Below are 20,674 nucleotides of genomic sequence, written 5' to 3'. Positions count from 1 at the left end.
CGTTGGGTCTTTGTTGCTGCGTGCGGGGTTTCTCTAGTTGCGGCGAACAGGGGCTACTCTTCGTTGCAATGCGTGGGCTTCTCATTGTCGTGGCTTCTCTTGTTGCAGAGCACAGGCTCCAGGCACGCAGGCTTCAGCAGTTGTGGTGCGTGGGCTCAGTAGTTGTGGCTTGCGGGCTCTAGAGCACAGACTCAGTAGTTGTGGCGCATGGGCTTAGTTGCTCCACGGCATGTGGGATCTTCCCGGACCAGGGCTTGAACCCGTGTCCCCTGCATTGGCAGGCAGATTCTTAACCACTGCGCCACCAGGGAAGCCCCAGCATACCTATTTTTGGTACTGATAAGCTGTTGCTATCCCAACCAGTGATGCAGTCAATTTCCTCAAATTTCTGGCCCATAGGAGTGAATAGATTCTTGATCCTTTGCTTCCCACAATGCATAGAAGGGACAGCCAAATTAGTCCTTCACTGCTGGACAACGCTGATGGAACTAAAAATGGGTTTATAACCCAAGAAAATGAACCCCAGGGCTGTCCAGAGTACTTTCCTGATACCTGGTGAGAGATTAACATGCCAGTCACATACATGCCCTTCAGGTTCAGTTCTGGGAAGGCCTTCAACATACCATTCTGTGATTTTCCCGAATAAAATGACAGACTTCGGTTATGCCTAAGGCTGATTCCTAGATTTTTTTTTTTCTGTGTTCACAGTATCTGGTACATTTTATTTTGTCTAACCAAAATAAAATGTTTATTAGCTTCATTTATGAAAACAAACTCACTTAACATTTTAATTGGAAACAGTTCATATGGTCTGTTCAGTGGAAGCTCAGATAGGCAAAGTGCAATAAGCAGAATGAAATATCAACATATACGTCTCTGCATAAATCAACATGAAAAAGTATTTAAGATGTTTCAAATGGAAAAAGCAAGCTACAAAATAATAACTACAGTGAGAGTTCTCTGTTAAACATTGTTTCCTAAACTATTTATGTAGTACTATTATTTTTGCAAAAATGTTATTGTTTTTGTAATACAAAACAGCAAAATTAATGATAATGTTTGGAAAAAAATATAATGTTCAAAACACATTTATTTTCTAAATCACTTTGAGGTTAATTTATATCAGATAATTTCAACAAATACAATGTTTAATGAAAAAACTGTGGTATACAGTGTAATTGTCTCTGGACAAACATCTTGTTTACAAATTAAGGAACAAAACTATTTCTTTTAATTAAATGTAGGTTTTAGAAAAACATTCATTACACATTACTACCGTAAAAAAAAAAAAAAAAGAATTCCCTAAGAATAGCTCTAGCATCCAGTGAAATCTTAAGAGGTGAACCAGAATGTTTTTTTCAATCATATTCAGAAAATCTAATGTGTTTACTTGCTTGTTGAGTCTTTTCGAGTCTGATCTTTTCGGCTTTGGTGATTAACTACAGAGAAAGAAATCAGAAATTAGAATGTACTGGATACGTAAAAAGAGAAAGATAATTATGACTAGAAAAATCTCATAACTATTAGCTTGAATACAACTTCTTAAAAAGGGGAAGAAGAAAACAAATGAGATAATTAAGCTTACATCAAATCAGTTACAGAGAGAAGTGTCTAGATTATGGCTTATTAAATAGATACTAAACCTTTGAATTACCTAAGATCCTCTCATTTTAGTTCCAGATTACTAAAAAAATTTTCAATTAAAAATAACCATTCCACCAACAAGGACCTACTATACAGCACAGGGAACACTCCTCAATATTCTGTAATAAACGAAATGGGAAAAGAATTTGAAAAAAGAATAGATACATGTATATGTATAACTGAATCACTTTGCTCTACACCTGAAAGTAACACAACATTGTTAATCAATTATGCTACAATATAAAATTACAAAAAAAAAAAAACATTCCATGCTCGTAATTTTTTTGACATTTTAGGAGGCTTAAGGACCAACATTTGTTGTTTTATAGCCCTTTGGGCTTGAGTATTAATTATCAAGACACTTCTTAAATGATGTGTGGTCTTTAATAATTATATTGTGCTTGAAAATTCATATATTATTTGAATGAGACAGCATATTTTGGGCTGAGTGCTACACAAAGGTTTGCTTACAAATTTAAAAAATATTCCAAATAAGAAACTGCTATTAAGAGTACTTATTAATTACACTCTTACATAAATACTTGAAAATTTTAAAGAAGGCAAATGAAATTATGTGGAATGCAGAAGAACATTTAAAATATCTTTATATTCCAGAAGTTTTCTTGATAAAAAAACTTAAGGTATCTTACTTAGCTTTGGAGGAAATGAAAATTTTATTCTCTTGAAAACACAGATTCTAATGAGTATTCATTAAAATAGTTTATTTAAACTGGTGATAAGTGGCCACTGGCAGGAAATCACTTTCAGATTAAACTAAAAGCCTTTTAATCAGTGAAGTGAGTCAAAATGTAAGTGTTTAAAACTGTCACACCGATATGCTCTTCACAGATTTTATGAATTCCACCTATACCTGCTTAATATGTAACCTATCAGTACTTTGTAAAGGAAAGAACATTTTGATAAAAACATTAAAAAATTCAAAAAAAAACATTAAAAAATTCAAATATGTTTTAAAAACTAAAGAGAAATGACAAAAGCCTTACTGTGTCTCCAGTACCTGTTATCTAATTTTACCAACGTGCTCAAAGCGATAGGGTACACTACAAAGATTTGGTCTGGGTAGAATGAATCAGACCCCTTTTGGCAGATCTTTCCTTCATCTTACTGATCTTTTGTCAGAGGTCTTAATTTAACTTTTCTGTACTCGATTTTTATGGGTAAAAATATCATACATAGAAAATAAAATATTTCTACCAATTCTTTTGTCTTTTAATTCTGTGTAAACTGACCAGAGCTCAGGAAAGTTTCCCCAGTAGCCTTCTCCTCCACAATGTGAAAATAAGAACCAGGATTTTTTTTAGTGCTTTTTTTTCACTCAATTATGGACCAAGTATAATGTTACTGTGGAAACGGTAGGCTGGCATGTCAGTGAGGTATTTATGCTATACTTTTGGCTGCTAATTTTTTCTAAAATACTTAATTTCCATTACTAACATGCTTGCTTCCAATACTCCAGCTAGTCTCACAATCTCCTTTCAAGACCTCTGCACTTTCTTCTTTTTTTTTAAAATATTTTTATTTATTTATATTTTTGGCTGTGTCAGTTCTTAGTTGCGGCACGCGGGCTTCTCTCTAGTTGTGGCTTGCGGGTTTTTTTCTCTCTAGTTGTGGCATGCAGGCTCCACAGCGCATGGGCTCTGTAGTCTGTGGTACTCGGGCCCTCTAGTTGAGGCGGCGGGCTCAGTAGTTGTGGCACACCGGCTTAGTTGCCCCATGGCATGTGCGATCTTAGTTCTCCGACCAGGGATCAAACCCTTGTACCCTGCATTGGAAGGCAGATTCTTTACCACTGGACCACCAAGGAAGTCCCAAGGCCTCTGCACTTTCTGTTGCCTCCGACTGGAAAGCTGTGCATCTACATTTTTTTTTTTTTTTTTTTTGCCGTACATGGGCCTCTCACTGTTGTGGCCTCTCCCGTTGCGGAGCACAGGCTCCGGACGCGCAGGCTCAGCAGCCATGGCTCATGGGCCTAGCTGCTCCGCGGCATGTGGGATCTTCCCGCACCAGGGCACGAACCCGTGTCCCCTGCATCGGCAGGCGGACTCTCAACCACTGCGCCACCAGGGAAGCCGTGTGCATCTAAATTTTCCTGACTTGCTTGCTCACTTCCCTAAGGTCTCCTCTACTGTCACCTTTGCAGATAGAACTTCCCAGACAATCTCATCTCATGTATCCCATTATACTTTTGAGTTTTCTGTACAGCACATGTCATCATCTGACTTATTAATATATTACCTCTAAGCCTCAACAAAGAAGGGGACTTTGTTATTCACAGCTATATACTCAGTTCCTAGAACAGTGGCTAACACAAACTGGCACCAAAAATATTAATTAAATGAATTAAGAAAGAAGTAAACTAAATTACGGTCTAACCCCCTCTCCTCTGAGAAGCTTCTCTGTGTGGTACCTTTTTTTCATTTCATGAAATGAGCAAACTAGTTATATCCATAGCTTTAGCTAGGAGTCTATACTTTCAGAGGTTTATCACACAAATCATGTGTATGATAAACCTGATGGTGTAAGAGGTAAATGAGAACTCTCCCAATGATAGAACTACTCACTGCTTTCCAACCCAATTTATAAAATTCCCTAAGTCAGTGTTTATTTCCTTGTCTCAAATTTAATTTGTGGAGATGGAATCTTTCTGAAAAATAAACTTTCTGATTTCTAGTTTTAAAAATATATACAATTTAAATGAAATTTCACACCAATTAGAAGGATAAGCATTATTTAACAAAATGATTTCATTTCAGTTGTCAGTTCTGGACTAATGATTTTATTAACATTTAAATACTCTCAAGCAGGCTTTGAAATTAACACCTTATGGATCTGAAAGAGTCCTTAAGAAGGGAGGCCTCCCCATCTCAGCAAATTTAGTCCACATTCACAGAATTAACAAAGACCAGTAGAAAACCTCCTCCTAAATCTTCTTAAATTCCAATGAATCCTAGGCTATCTAACGCTGATGAAAAAACTTAATTTTCCAATTAAAAAATAAACAACAAAGAATTTTATAAATAGGACCCTAAAGCAACAAACCTAGAACATAGGAAGTATGACCTTTCAAGTGCTAATCAATCATAAAAGGATGTACGTACATCGTTCCGTATTTTACCGATTTTTACAATATACATTAAAAAATTTATACTAGTAATATTACTATTATTATGTGCACATAATAGGACACAGTTATTATGTGCCCTATTTTATTCTAAGCACTTTAAGATGTTCTAACCTTTACATGTATAATAATGTTTTAAAAGAATAAACTAGACAGCTTACTAGCAACAATAAATATCTGATAAATTTAGTGTCATTTAAAATAAAATTATTGAAAGAGAGGCTTGTTTTAAATTATTTAATGTACTTATTTAAGTTTGTTTCTTTCACTTGTCAGCTAGCCTAGAGAAAAAGGAATAAAGCTTACCGTTGCTACAGGGAATGTTATGCATAGTCTCTCAATCTTATCTGTGGAGGCTCATATTTTTAAAAAGTACAATCTAAATACATTGTGTTTTTTACCATTAAGACAATCTTTAAATAATCATTCACCACAAAGCCATAAATGAAAGCAGCCAGAAATTTAAATTACATCACTATTTTCTTTTTTAAAAAAGATAAACTTATATACCCTTGTGTGGAAAATATTTCTAATTTCGTATATTTCAAAATCTAGAGAAAAAAAAAAAATGCATTGATTACCTTCTCAGTGCCTCTTTTCTTTTCACGAGGCTGATTAAGTTTGGCCTGCCTATCTACCAAAATCTTCTGCCAATACCTCTGTTCATGGTCACCTTAAAAAAAACAGAACAAAAAACCCCACGAAAATGCTGATCATAAGGATACAGATGAAGAAACATATTCAAGGCTTTATATTGTCAACAACCGAACCGGAATAGTCTCATTTTATTAATGCTACTTTATGCATATTATAGTACCAAAAAAACCCAACAACGTAGTTTCATTAGCCAAACTCAGAAATTATAGAACAATCACCCCACAATAAGAATTGTTGAAAAAGAATGTTCTATAAAGTTTTACCAGAAAGAATCTCTAGTTTCCAGCAGTGTTTCTTTTTAATTTCCGTATATGCATTTATTACCGCTTGAGCATCGTCAGGAGTTTTAAATCTAGCATGGCATTCTGTATCTCCTTCCAGCAAATCAACATAAACAACTTCTGAGATTACTGCCAAAGTATCCTGCGTTAGAGTTTAGAAAGGCTTAAAGTAAATAATAAAAATGTTTCAATATAATTTTAAAATTATTCCAATGGCTGTACTAGAATCTATTATAAAATTGAGCCATATGTCATTTAAAATGAGGAGAAACTATCCTATATCAAACATTTCTTCTAAATATATACAAATGGGGAATTTCCTGGAGGTCCGGTGGTTAGGACTCTGTGCTCTCTCTGCTGAGGGCCCAGGTTCAATCCCTGGTTGGAGAGCTAAGATCCCATAAGCCACACAGTGCGGCCAAAAACCAAAAAAAAAACCACAAAAAAACAGAAAACGAGAAAGAAAAAAAGCCCCCAAAACGAATGCTCTTAAAAAGTGACTTGGACAAAGCTGAGAACCAATTTAACATCAACTCTAATAATAACTTTCCTTCCTTCAACAGCATCCTTAAAATCTTAACTGGCATGGGAATATTGCATAAGGAAAAGAGATTTGTAGAGCGGAATGTACAAATACAACTCCAAATTCAGAAGAAGGTTTCCAAGTCTGGGTGTAGTTAAAGAGTAAAATTAAAAACAAACAAAATCGAAAAGGGATGAAGGAAGGTGTGTTTGCACTTACCTGTACCAAAACACTTATGACTTAAAATATATGTAACCTTTTTATAACCACTTGTGAAAAACATTTCAAGGAACATACAAAGTAGTTCCCAAGTAGTCTATGGGAATACAGATAGCTCAAGAGCTTTTATTCTCTGATAAAAACACCTAAGCAACCTCTTCTAAACAAGTTGAGTCACACAGCAAGGAAAAGTTTTACCTATACGGCCTGCTGTGAGGGCAAATTAACAAGATTCCTGCATTCCTAGTCTTTTTTTTTTTTCACAGCAGGTTCTAGAGTGTACGCAATGCAATTATGCAGGAATGTTACACTAATTCTTAATTCATCAACTTCCATTCATAAAGCTAAAGAAATAACTGAAGGTTCCCAACTGGGGGAAAAAAGCCTTACCCACCTCACCTCCTTTAGTTTTAACCCAAAATTTCAAGGCACAACTAATTTAGATTACTTTTATTTATTTATTTTAAAACATTTATTATTTTCTTTGGCCCCGCCATGCAGCTTGTGGGATCTTAGTTCCCCGACTAGGGATTGAACCCGGGCCCTCAGCAGTGAGAGCGCAGAGTCCTAACTAGTGAACTGCCAGAGAATTCCCTAGATTACTTTTAGACATTGGATTTTTAAAGTATGAATTACAAAAAGAACTGAGCAATACCTGGAAATATTTTTTCATAAGAAAAGTTTATAAAGTAGTAAAAACCTGTGCTTATGTACAAGCCAGGGACTATATCTTAATTCATACCAACACTTAAAACACTGCCTATCACAAAATAGGCTCTTAATAAATGTATGCTAATTCAATGAAAAAAAAATTAAGAGAACTGGAGAGAAATATACCTGCTAATTCTTCCCATTTCTCTATCTATTCAATATTAAATTTAGACACAAAGCAAGAAACTATGGTATGAAGTGATGAAATTTTAATGTGTTCATTGGTAGTAGCTAGAGTTTTATAATTGATTTACCAGACAGATTAGATTACTACAATTCAAAAGATATTTACTAAATATCCATTATAATGTCAGGCTAATCTCCGGATTTAAAACCCTTCTTAGAATGACAAATTAACCTGGTAATCACATGGGCAAGTCACAGACAGCAGTAACAATCGTAGCTCAGTTTTTGTTCCAGCAAAATGTAAGTAATTACTAACTTGGTTAATGCAGTTATTTTACGATTTTGGTGATCATAAATGAAGAATCTATAATTGACATAATTACCATTTAGATAATAAAAGCTATTTGATAAATATAATTAAACCTATGTCAGTCATTCCAAATAACAAACTTTGTGTAATTTTTCTGTTAAATCTTTTTCAATCTGACTAACCACAGCAGCGTTTACATCCTCAATTTTTTATCCTTCTTATTTGAAAGTCTATACTGTGACCAAACTTGAAATGCAAGCTGGTAATACCAATTTGGGATTGACCAGGTTTAATACTGTAATGAGAATCTAAATTTTGTGTTAGTGACAGCTACAGGATTTTAGGGGATAGGGTTTCAGATGAAGAGTGCTTACAGATGGTTACAATGAGCAACCTTAATGGTTATGCGAGTCAAAAAATGTGACTGCTAAGAGTCTATGCAAAAGCAAAACAATATACTACATGGTGCTGATGTCAGTATAAGAATTTTAAATATATTTGCTACGTTACAGAACATGTTATATAGTTTAAAAAGAAAGCGTCTTACCTAAATGGGTGACAAGGTTTAAAAGTAAATAAAATATGGTACTCCCACTCAAAGGAATATGTGAATAAGAAAGGAATATTGTTGTGCTGGTACAAAATGCTGTAAAAGATAACTTTATAAAGTGAAAAAAGAAGACTAGTACCATATGAATAGCAATTTAAAGTGTAAATTGTGTAGAAATAAAGATTTATTTGCATATGCATGTAAAAGTTTTGGAGCTTTGGAAAATAGTTCACACTTTTCTGTAATTGTTTCAAATTTTTAAAATAATCAGCATGGATTAAAAATACCAAAAATTTTTAAAAATAAAAAATTTAAAGGCTCTTTTCTCCAAAAAAACCCGTGCCTTTCAGGAAAAAAAATTTCTATTCCCAAGAGGATTCATTAACAGACAAAAATAAACTAAGCCCATGGTAAGTGAAAAATATGCATATTATCCCTTTTATTCCGAAATCGTTCTGACTTGTTTTAAGTCACAAAATCTTTTAGGAATCTATTGAAAGCTAAGAGCTCTAATGAAAACAAATTACAAATTCTCTAGTTTGCTCCAAACCAGACAACGGCAGATAATTACAATTTTATTTTAAAAATTATTTCAAACCAACTCTAATGTTGATTAAATATTTAAAAAAGTTTTAGCACTAAGTATTTTCCTAAAATCTAGTTTCTCTAGGTTTTTCTGAAAATAGAGGAAGTCCCCTAAAAAATGAATACTGGAAAACATTTTACTTTATCTACCCTATTAGTTATAATAACTATAGTATGGTTTCCTTATCCAACTATACAACCACCATTAAGGGCACCAATAAAAATAAGTACAAATTGCTCTTTTCCTATAAATGGATTAAACTATATTCACTGTAAATTTGATCCAGTGAGGAATTTCAGTCTTTAGAATTTGCTTCAAGTCAAACTTAAGGGTTATTATGGAATCAAAACCAGTAATCAGTTTATCACAAGAGAACAAATTCTAATTTGATTTGCTTCATTTTCCACATTCAAAACACCTTCACATGGGGGAGTTTTTTAGAGGAAAGAGAAACAACTATCCTGGGGATACAAAAGCATTACCCTGACTTGTTTCCTGCCAGGTAAAGGCTCAGCGCTAATGATCTTCACAATCACACCACTCACAAACTGTGGTCCTGCTGCATTAACCTTCTCCTGGGGACTACCCTCTTCACTGTCTGCTGTTTGAAAAGAAGAAGACCAGAAATAAATCTCTTACACTTAATAATTTAACCCTTAGGAGGCCCACTTTAGAATAACAATAATGATTTCTCAGCCTGATTTAAATAATTAAATTTACTCATAAAGTCATCATGTTGTAAGTTATACTATTTATTGCAGATCAGCATGAAGTAAAATACAAAAACCTTTATTATTGTAAATGCAAACTTTTACCATTAGAAGAGCACCTGTAAAACCTTAATAAAAAAAAAGCTCCTTTACAATGAACCAAGTAACAAAGTGCTTTACTAAGTGAAGAAATAAACAGGCATAGGATAATATATAAGAATATTGTATATAAATTACAATTCAAATGTGAAATTTATATTTTCAACTTACAGGAATTTAAAATATATCCTAATATTGAAGATTTCACAAAAATCTTGTTTTAATTTGTTCCTGCTTGTGGTTAATACCAAGGAGTAACATGTCAGGTGAGAAATTATCATCTTTGTTTCTATAAACCTGCTCAACTCAAACTAGGCACTCATTACTAAATTTGATTAATAATGAAAACTGTAGAGAAAACTTATATGATTAAAAAAGATTGTTTAAAATGAACCCTTCAAATATTCTTATGTTAAGAATAAATCACGTCAGGACAACTTGACAAATCAGTAATTTTTCTAATAACAAGCATTGTATAATCAAGTTTTTAAAACTAAAGTTTATCATATAATAACTCAGAAAGTACATTTAGTGTGAGTACAATATAATGATACAAAAACTATCACAGTGATGCTTACTTTTTTCATTTTTCATTTCGGACTTAGTAGGTACTCCATGGTTTGTTTCCATTTCTGACTCTAATTTTATTTGGGATATTGTTTTTTTTAAAGAAGCCATGCTAGCTTTTTGCAGTGCTAAATACTCTTTTTTCAAATCCAGCCATTGGGTCCTATAATGAAAAAACACTGTAGTTTTAAAATAGTGATAATAGATCATTAAATAAAAAGTAAGTATCTAATACAGACATTCAGTGACTTACAATCACTCCTCCTCCCAACCTTTCTTTCTTTAAATACTTACACTCAAATTATTTCCTGAGTTCTAAGTCCATCTGGCAAACAAACAAAGGGGAGTTCCCTTTGCCCCAACATTCAGATTAAATGTTTTATATTTGATGATTCAATTCTTGAGTATGTTTCAAATATCTGAATTGATGAAACTAAAAGTATTGAATTAATTAACTAGTAACATTTACTAGAAAAGTCAGTCAACTTTGGGGAAAAAATGAGAAATTAAAATTTAAAGATTTGTTAAACTGCTTCCAATTTGAGAGACAACATTCCTTAGTATTTACTTGAGTCAAAAGGAATTTCTAAGAAGAAAAAAACACCCCATGGAAGCAATTTATTTATTTACATACATTTAACGTGTAAGATGTTTCTTCAAACAGCTAGAGCTCCTCCAGATAGAAACACAATGCCTCGCCTGGCTCTGCAGGAGTACTCATTGTTACCCTAATCTATGCCATCAAACAAGCAGATAGGGGATTTTTTTTTTTTTTTTTTTAAAGAGGAGAATATCTGTGGTAATGGTTTTAGCTGTTAACATTGACATCTGTATACTTCAAAAAAAAAAAAAGTATCCAGACCCACCCAGGACCATACATTCCCTGAGAGCTGATACATTAGAATAACAAAGGGCTCTTGTAATGATTCTCTGAGATAAAAAGGCAAAAGGAATTCAGGAGTTAAGAATAGTATAAATAGAAGTACCCAAAGTCCTTGCCTTTTAACCCTCCAAGAGGAAAACTGGATTCTTTGGAAAGTAATCCAGGAAGGTTAAGAAAAACTCTCTTCTAAAAGGTATGCCATTTGCTTTCTTCTACTTATCTCTCACCCCTTGAGTAGATGGACTCCCTTTAACTTTAACATGGAAGTACTTTCTGTGACTTTTAAAATAGTAAGTGCTTCCATGTTTTAGTAGAAGTGAATCCAAATTATGCCTCCGGATTCGAGATGGCAACCTTTCTAATTTACAGAAGCCAAGGGGATCCCCTTTGCTTTAACATGGGGGTACCTGCTGTGTAAAACAAAAGTAAGTGCTTCCATGTTTCAGTGGAGGTGTCCCCAAACCGACACTTTCAAGGATTCAGATCTATTTTTATAGGATTAAACTGTTGAAACTGGCTACTAGTGAAGCTCTGAAAATAAAATAATGAAAATACAGCATTGCTTGTTAAATTTTGAATAAAGGATAAAAATATATAATCCTTACAATGAAATTTTACTTAATTTAACTTCATATATCTCTGTCGGACAGGTCCAAACTGACGCGTTTGTTCTGATCCAAGATTATTTTCTAAATTTCCTTTACAGGTCAAAGGACATTCATGATTTTTATTTTTCTTCCCAAGACTGGGCTCCCCACCACTTAAACGTGGATGTACTTGCTTTGAAACTAAAAAAGTAAGTGCTTCCATGTTTTAGTGATGGTAAGTCTTCCTTTTTCATTTTAACTTCAAGAAAACTTCAGGAGTACTTAACTGAATGGCCGGTCTATGATACATTAAAGCTGTGCTTCTAAATCTATTAAGGAACACCCTCTACTTTAACATGGAGGCACTTGCTGTGACTTGATAAAAAATAAGTGCTTCCATGTTTTAGTGTGGTGGTTCCTTTTTAAACCCCAATCGTGTTAAAGCAACTTGTCTGCAGATCATGGCTTCAGGCCATTACTGTTGCTAATATGCAACTCTGTTCAATACAAATTGGAATTGCACTTTAGCAATGGTGATGGAGTGTGTCAAATGCCAACAATATAATTTGTACCGCTGACTTACTTTGATAGTACTCGTAATGGTATAACCTCTTCTCCCATTTTATGCCTCTCTTTATGTTTTTTCTTATGCTTTCTTTTTGCTTTCAAGAGGGATCCATCTTTTATATCTCCAGTGTCTTTTTCCTCTTCAGTAGAGACTTCTAATTCTAAATTAAAAAATAAAGTCGTGAGTTAAGAAAAAAAGAACCTTATTTATCTAATCGTAAGCTTAAAGTTAGAAATACCTTTGTTTTCTTTACAAACTTCTGAAGCTTTTTTAATGTCTTTCTGAGCCACTTTTTTAAGTTTTGATTTGGGAGTTAGGTAATCTGCATCTTCAGAGCTACTTCTCTTTCTCTTCCCTGTTTTGCCTAAAGGTAAGCTGGATACTTCAGTTCTTTCTCGTTTTTTCTTCTTCTTTGTGGGTGGCTTTTGGGCTTCAGTAACCTCTACTTCAGAGCCCTCAGATGTGGTCCTCGATCTTTTTTTACAGACGCTTTCCTTGCTTGGGTCCATATTTGACTCTTTGGTCTGGATACTGTCTTCTTTCTTCATTCGGCCTTTCTTCTTCTTTTTCTTTTTCTTTTCTTCTGTAACAATTTTATCTTTTTATTATTTATTATTTTACTTCAACTACATCTACTTTAAAAATATTTAATAACTCACCAGCTACTCTAAGGGCAGGAATGGGCTTGTTTTTCACTGTCTTGGGAAATACACCAGGTTTTCTTGGTGCTTCCTCTGGTGGGTTATTAAGAAACTGAAATGAAATAAAATTTTGTTACTATTTAAAACAGTTGGTTATTTTCTTTTCCTTTGTTTTAGGTTCTGGACCTACCTCAATAGCTTTTGCTGCTTGTTCTTTTGTCTCAAATTCCACAAAGGCAAATCCCTTTGGATCTCCAGTAGACTTATAATGTGGTATACTTATATAAACAACATTGCCACATTTCCCAAATACTCTTTCAATCCAGCTGTGATTAACATTTTTGGGAAGTAATTCCTATGATAAATTAGAAGCAATATTAAATAAAATGTTAAATCTTAAAATAAAGTTTTACTTAACTGAATATTAAAATGTTTCTGTTGTTTTTTTGGGGACAACACTTCTGAGCTTTTCCAGAAAAATGGCTCACCACATACACAGTCCGCTCATCCTCATCCTTTGGTCTTTCACCCAGAGGCTTTTTTCTCCTGATTCTGGTGCCTTCTAAATCCAGCTTTAAAACAGTAAATAAGGTTAATACACTAATACAATATAATGTGACATAATAAGTTGTAACAATTCTTACCTCTACAACAGCTGAATTTTTCAGTGCTCTGGCTATTAACTTTCCATCAGTGGTCAATTTTTTCATTTTGTTGAATGACACGAGAAGTGATATATCAACATCTAATGAAAACAAGTTAAAGTGAATAAATATAATTAAAAAGAAAACATTAAAAATATAAACATTAAAAATAAAAAGAAAAAGAAAACATTAAAAATATAAACCAGCAGGATAAAATGGTAATTGGGATGAATTAAATCTGCCCCTTAAGTTAGACACAGCCTTACTGGTCACAGTTATACATTCATAACAGAAAATTGATACAACTTCCCTTCAAAACTAGTCAAAGGTGTTTTGAAATGTAGACTAGGTAAAATGCCTTTCTGTCTGAATCCTGCACATCTAGAGGCCTAGTGAGTCTTTAACTGTAAAAATATAAAGGCTATATAAAAAGTGGCCTACAATAGTTCTCGTAAAATTATACACATTACACAAGCGTAGTGGAGTTGATGTTATATATACACTACATTATAGAATTACATACACTATCTTAGAAGTAGATACACCTCTTAAAACTAGTTCAATTATACACTGAAGCAAACTTACATCCATCTCTAGATTTTTCTATCTGCTCTCGAAGAAATCTATCCTTGTGAAGATTTGCATCTCCAAACCAGAAGTCCACCTGCTTTGCAATATCTGCAAGCACCTGTTTTACCCGAGACCTTTTCTTTTTTTCTACTTTTTTCTTTTCAGTGCTTTCCTCTTCCAGTGCTTTTTCTTGATTTCCACTTCCAGTTTCCATTCCTGTCAACTGGGAAAAGGTAAATATCAACTCAGTACAAGTAATTAGTAATACGGAAAAAATGTTTAGTTTAGCCTTTGACTGAAGGGAAATGGACTCAAATTTGACTGCCAGAGAACAAACTTCAGGGGAACACTTCATTTTTCACCATCAGCTGAGGAAACTTTCATTGGTCTTCTTGAGTGGTTTTTTTTTTTTTAGTTCTTTCTCGTTCACTTCTCATTTGGCCTTGTTTTTACTTTAAAAATAATTTACCTCCTATGTTATGGAGCACAGCTTCAGGATTTTATGTCTTAAACTGCAGAACCAGATTATCCTAGTATAATTTATGTCTACATTTATATCTCAAAGTATATCATTAGGAACTGAAACATTTTGAAAAACCTCAAAAAAGTTATTTGCATTTTAAAATACAACTTCTAATGAAATAAAAATTGATTCTTGATTTTTAAAAATGTTAATTTGTTTACTAGAAGCAGAATTCAACTGATAAGTCACAGAATCCACCATCTCTTTTCCAGGTGACCTTCCTGTCCCAGTGTTTATTTCTTGGTCAGCAACTTTCAACCCCCTCATTCCTCAAGTCACTGTGCATGCTTCTTTGCTCCCTCCGCTCCAGCAGCTCCAGCTGCTTTTCTAGCTGTAGCTACAACTCAGCTGGCAAACTGAACTGAGGGATTTTTGAATCTTGCTATTCTTTCTAAAATTATCCCCTAGATAACATGGCTTGCTTCCTCACTTGCTTAAGTCTTGTTCAAATGTCACCTCAGTGAGATCTCCCATAACCCTATTACTATACATTTGTTTATTCTTTATCCTTCCTAGAATGTAAGATTGATGAAATCAGATTTTTGTCTCTTGCTTACTGGTGAATCCCCAGTCCCTGGTACACAGTACTCATTCAAAAATTTGTTGAATGAATTGTGTCATCTTAGTTGAATCACTAAAGGTATGCACACAAAAATGAGTAGATGAGCAAAGGCTTAACATGAGGCCTGGGGTGATGCAGCCTTGCCTAAGAATAATCTCGGTCTCCCATAACATGGTTTTTTGGAAACAGGAGCATTAAGACAAATGGGGAGAGTCATCTGTCTCCTCTGTCGCACTGGGTTGGGCGCTGCTGTTAGCTGATATGCAGCCCTTAAGGTTGTGACCAGAATGACACAGTAGATTGGTGGGCAAAAGGGCTAAAGCTTTTACATATCAAGGTGACCCAAAACACCGTTTGCCTTTATCTGTGGAAGCCATACTTGTCTACTGTAGATGGCAGGGCTGGGGGCAGGGGAAGCAGTGGATTTGAGTAAATGCTGGGGCTAGGACTCCAGATGAGATGAAGATTCTGTTTCCACTGTATCTTCTGCCTTGTATCCTTTAAAGCTCAGTAAACACAGTATTAGATTAAAGCCTATTTGTGTCTCCTGAGTCTGACTGTCAGCTAGAATCTGTCACTGCAGCAGTGATGTTGCAGACAGTACCAGAAATAGTGTTTCAAAGTGACATCCGGTAAGAGGGTACAAAGCCATTAATGCATTTCACTTCAATCTCCAACTAAATATGCCAAAGTCAATAGAAGAGTATTCTGGTATTTTTAAAATAGGCTTTTTGACTTTGGTTCTATTGACCAAAGTCAATAGAAGAGTATTCTGGTATTTTTAAAATAGGCTTCCGCTGATTGGCTAAGCACCAAGTTTTTAAATATACAAGTAATGAAGTATTTATTTAGATGATGCTAGCATAACTCATAAAATGGAGGAATATGGGGCTTCCCTGGTGGCGCAGTGGTTGAGAGTCCGCCTGCCGATGCAGGGGACACAGGTTTGTGCCCTGGTCCGGGAGGATCCCACATGCTGTGGAGCGGCTGGGCCTGTGAGCCAGGGCCGCTGAGCCTGAGCGTCCGGAGCCGCAACGGGAGAGGCCACAACAGTGAAAGGCCCTCGTAACGCAAAAAAAAAAAAAAAAGGAGGAATATGTCAGAATTAATCATTAGAAAGACAATCAGGTGTCATTCAGTGCTGCATAACCACAGTCCTCACCTCGCACTCCCACTCCAACCCATCCTGTCAGGCTTTCCTTTCCACCTTTCTAATGAAACTGAAAACAATTATCTCCGCTGTCTACCGGACCTCTCAGCAGCATCCGCAGTCGGTAACTCCCTCACTGAAAACGTTTTCTTCCTTTAGCTTCCAGGAGCATTCTTCTCAATTTCCTTTTCCGGACCCTCCTACTCCACTCTACCTTTACATGCTGCCTAGGATTGCATTCAGTCCTGAGCCCCCTTCTTATCTACACAGACCTCCTTTCAGAGGGTGTCTGGCTTGAAGCTCCTTGGCTCTATGCTGATGTTTCACAAATCTATCTTTTCCCTGACTTTTCCCATTAGCTCCCCATTCCAACATGGAACTGTCCATTTGACCTCTTCACTTGTTTATTTCTTGCGTATCTCAAGCTTAAATTGGCAGAAATTGAACTCTCTAATTTTAACAAACCTATTTTTTGCCTAGTTTTCCCCACCTCAGAAAACACCAGTGACAAAATTGCTGAGAGGGCAAAAACACTGAAATTCTTAATTCTTCTTTCCTCACACCCCATAGCCAATTCATTAGCATTTCTGTTAGCTCTACCTTTTCGAAATACATACTGAATATGAATGTTTCTCATTTCTTCCATCACAACCACCTGTTCCAAGCTATCACGGTGTCTTGCCTGAACTTCTGCAAACACATCCTAACATTTGCTTGCTTCTACTCTTCTTCCATTATCATCAATTTTCCAGATAGCAGCTGGAATAATCATTTAAATATGTACATAAAATGTCAATCTCTTGAACAAAATCCTCCACACGTTTCTTATCACACTCCGAATAGAATCCAAAATCCTTACTGTGGCCTACAGGCCCTATTCCATCTGGCCTGGGGATCTCGCTCTAACTTCATCACTCGCAACTTCTTCCAGGGTGCTCATTCCAACCACAACATACCATCTTTTTGTTCCTTTTTAAACAAGCTAAGGCCATTCCCATCTCAAGGTTCCTGCTGCTCTCTAGCTTCCCTGCCACACCTGCAGGGATTACTTCCTTGTTCATTCAGGTCTCTGCAAATGTCACTTTCTCAAAGAGGCTTTCTCTTTCACCCAATCTAAAATATCCCCTCCCAGCCAACCTTAACCCTACCCGCCCCCTTAGTCACCACTTTCTACACTTGTATCCTCTTATCCCTAACTGGAATTATAATTCTATTGCCTGTCTGCCTCACTAGAATAAAACACTATGAAGGTAGAGACTTCAGTTTGATCACAACCTCAGCATTTGTTGAATAGCTAAATAATATATCTAAAAGGATCTAATAAACTGTAAAGTGTTAAGCATTTCAAGTTATTTTGTTAGGGGGTCAAATGTAGGGTATGACTGTCACTACAGCAGGGTCCACGCTAACTTTCCTTCTGAAAAAACTACAAATTATAGAGGGCAGACTACCAGCTCTCCACTTCTTTGCATCGTCAAAGCCACCATCTAAGGAAATAGCGGACAGAACTGCATAAACACAGAAAGTCACAATTCTCCCAGAAATCAGACTTTTCCCATCATTCTCATATCTCAGCCCAGATACTCTCCTTCTTTCCTTCTCCTAAAGAATTTTTTGTGGCTTGGAGAATTAAGTTCAGAAAATCTTGCCTAGTGTGAATAACACTCATCTGCAAATTTTAATCTTAAAAATATATTCTATAGATAATCAAATATACCTTCACTTTAGGGGAAGACATGAATTAAACAGGAAATAACAAGCTATGGTACAAGTTAGCTTCCCTACACAATGGTTGCAGAAGATCAGGAAGTTACATGGCAGTATTTTTGTTACAATTTTGATCTTCATAGTTTACTTTCTCAATGTCCTATGATAACAAATATGTGTGTTGTCATTCCATATATTCCAAATCAAACTTATTATCTTTCTTACCCATGACTGTTCTTCTCACCATCCTCATTTTATTTAAGGATGACATATTCCACTTAGTTAACCAAGCAAGCTATTTACTAGCTGTATGGATTTTGAGCAAGTTACCTCATCTTTCTATGGTCTATAAAATGTGAATAAAAATTATACCTGCATAATAGAGTTGTAAGAATTAATCAAAATAAATAAACCATTTCCCATTGCTGCTATATAGCACACACTCAATAATATGTAAGCATTATTATTTATTATCATTTTATCATTTACCAATCTGTTATTAAGTACTATCAATTCAACCTTTGGAATGGCTCTTATCTCCATCCACTGTTTTCCACAACTACTGTCACAACAGTATGGAACTAGTTTATAAATTGTTCTAGAAGTCATCCATCCTTCACAGAAGCTGTGTAACTTGTCTAAAACACAGATCTAATTTTCTGACTCTGACATTAAAACTTCCAACATTAGAAACTCCTCAGCACCTTCTAGTAACATAATCTGTGGTTTTAAAAAATTGTTAAATGAATGAACTGGTTTCATGGGCTTTAAACAAATAAAAGTTACCGTGTAACAATGTAGTTACTTTACATACGTTGTTCTAAATCCTCATAATCCCTCTAGGTTCTTTTAACTTCTTTTTACAAAGGCTCAAAGATTAAGTGACTTGGCTAAAGCTAGCTGGGTAAGTAAGCTCAGGTATGCTTGACTCCCACACTGCCTACCTCTCAGTAGACCTTCTTGCAACCTGTTACCATGTGCTCTATGTTCTGACTCAGAAATCCTTAATCTGAAGCCCATGGAATTTGCGAGGGATTTCAAGAATTCTTGTGAATCCCATGAAATTTTCAAAAGATAAATTTTAAAGAAAAGGTGAAATCATGACTCTTCTACATATATAAAATGATCACATGTCAAAGATTTTATTTAAGCAATTAACCAGGGAACTAGCCAAGTGTTAAAAACCAGGAGTTTTTAACTCCTGGTTAAAAGGAATTACTCAAAAACTCCTTTTCAAAGGAGAACTCAAAAATTAGACATGCACAAGTACAAGCAATCAGGAATGTTGAAATGAATTTGTTAAAATAGATTGCAATACTAATCAAGGCAATAATTGCAAGACTGATTTCCATTATTGTTTTCTACAACTTACACAATTGTAAAATACCTCAATGACGATGAAAGGCAGAGATAACCTTGAACAGTGAGCTAGACAAGACACCACATATATGTGTGTGTGAATATATATATATATATATATATATATAAAATGGGCCATTTCAACGTCTTCCACAATTTTTCTTAGAAAAAGTTGTAGCAAAATGTTTTCACATGTACATGCATTTTCCTGGGAGGCTCATCCACAGCTTTAAAATCATGTTTTAAAAGGAAATGGTGTGCCCAAAAGGTTAAGAACCATTGTTCTAGTCACAGCTGACTATTCAGCAGTACCCAAAAACTTTGTCTCTTGGGCCTTCGCTTTAAATGAGTCTTCTCGTCTTCCTTGCCTTATAAACTTCTATACAATTTTCAAGGCCCAGGTTAAATGGTATCTTACTCTTTCTAGCCTTCCACTACCACGTCTCCCGTAATCAACTGCCTCCTCATCTGTTTTCTCTTAAGTAAGTCTATTAACGTACTCGGTACACTATTTAACGCTTATTATTTGTTCCTTCCATAACTGGATTTTCAGCTCTCTGAATGACAAGGACTAAAGTTCTGAGAAAGAAAATGACTTAATTTTAAAATACAAGTCCTCACATTCGGTATCTTTTAGCCAGCAAAACTCGAACCTGTGAAGTAAAGCAATTTCACTTTTGACTACTGCCTCTCTCGGTACCCGTGCTTCCGCACGGACGCCGCCAAACGCTGGACGGCCCCGAACCTTCCAACACCGGACAACACGCGCCCCCAATCACTGAAAATTGGGAACTACAAGGGCTGCCGGAGGACTTTTGCGCGTGCGCACAGAGCACTACGACGAGCAAACTGATGGTTGATGGGAGGGGGCGGGGTGAGGACAGATGATAGAATGGGCTGCATAAAAAAGGACTGACAGAAATTCAGACCTCACCTAACCTGGGCGACCCTATAGTCCACTTAGAACTTACTCCGTCCAATTCCCAAAATACAGGGCCAGAGACTGCGTCCTTCAGTCCTTCGCGTCTCCCGATCCTTAAAGTCGTAGTTGTTTTCGCGTCATAGGAGGAGCGACACCGTTCTTCCGTACGCCTCGGAAAAGACAGGCCCAGCGACTGTGCGTCTGTCGTTTACGTCACAGGCGTGGGCTGCCTCAGCGTGCGGGGCGGGGCATCGGAGAAGGCGGCCGCTGCGGAGGCTCGCAGACGATGAAGAATTTGATTGGCGGTTTGAAAACGGCGGTTCTCGCCGGGGCGGTGGTGGGCGGGCTAAATATTGGAGCTTGATCTGGTGTGGTCGCGAGCGGATGACGTCACGGGTTTTCGCGGGAGACGTTCGAAAATGGGTTTTGTGCA

At 35.8% G+C, this 20,674-nt stretch overlaps 1 protein-coding gene across 3 annotated transcripts; it reads right to left on the bottom strand.

Moving 5' to 3' along the window:
- Nucleotides 1-719: 719 nt before the first annotated feature.
- Nucleotides 720-20,430, bottom strand: LARP7 (La ribonucleoprotein 7, transcriptional regulator). 3 transcript variants are annotated; one of them, XM_060012910.1, is made up of 13 exons: nucleotides 20,291-20,430; nucleotides 14,034-14,241; nucleotides 13,449-13,549; nucleotides 13,293-13,376; nucleotides 12,995-13,159; nucleotides 12,823-12,916; nucleotides 12,402-12,743; nucleotides 12,179-12,323; nucleotides 10,137-10,288; nucleotides 9,232-9,350; nucleotides 5,707-5,866; nucleotides 5,368-5,459; nucleotides 721-1,439 (listed from the first exon to the last, which is right to left on the bottom strand). In XM_060012910.1, the coding sequence occupies exons 2-13, from the start codon at nucleotides 14,230-14,232 to the stop codon at nucleotides 1,359-1,361; spliced, it is 1,734 nt and encodes a 577-aa protein (XP_059868893.1). In that variant the 5' UTR covers nucleotides 14,233-14,241; nucleotides 20,291-20,430; the 3' UTR covers nucleotides 721-1,358. The 3 variants fall into 3 exon arrangements, with proteins under 3 accessions (XP_059868890.1, XP_059868893.1, XP_059868892.1); XM_060012909.1 differs by having other exon boundaries at nucleotides 726-1,439; nucleotides 12,402-12,746; XM_060012907.1 differs by having other exon boundaries at nucleotides 720-1,439; nucleotides 12,402-12,746; nucleotides 13,293-13,549.
- Between the last annotated feature and the right edge of the window lie 244 nt (nucleotides 20,431-20,674).

Source organism: Delphinus delphis, chromosome 5 (genome assembly GCF_949987515.2).
Source record: "Delphinus delphis chromosome 5, mDelDel1.2, whole genome shotgun sequence".
Classification (NCBI taxonomy): Eukaryota; Metazoa; Chordata; class Mammalia; order Artiodactyla; family Delphinidae; genus Delphinus; species Delphinus delphis.
This window is presented reverse-complemented; position numbering and strand designations above follow the sequence as displayed.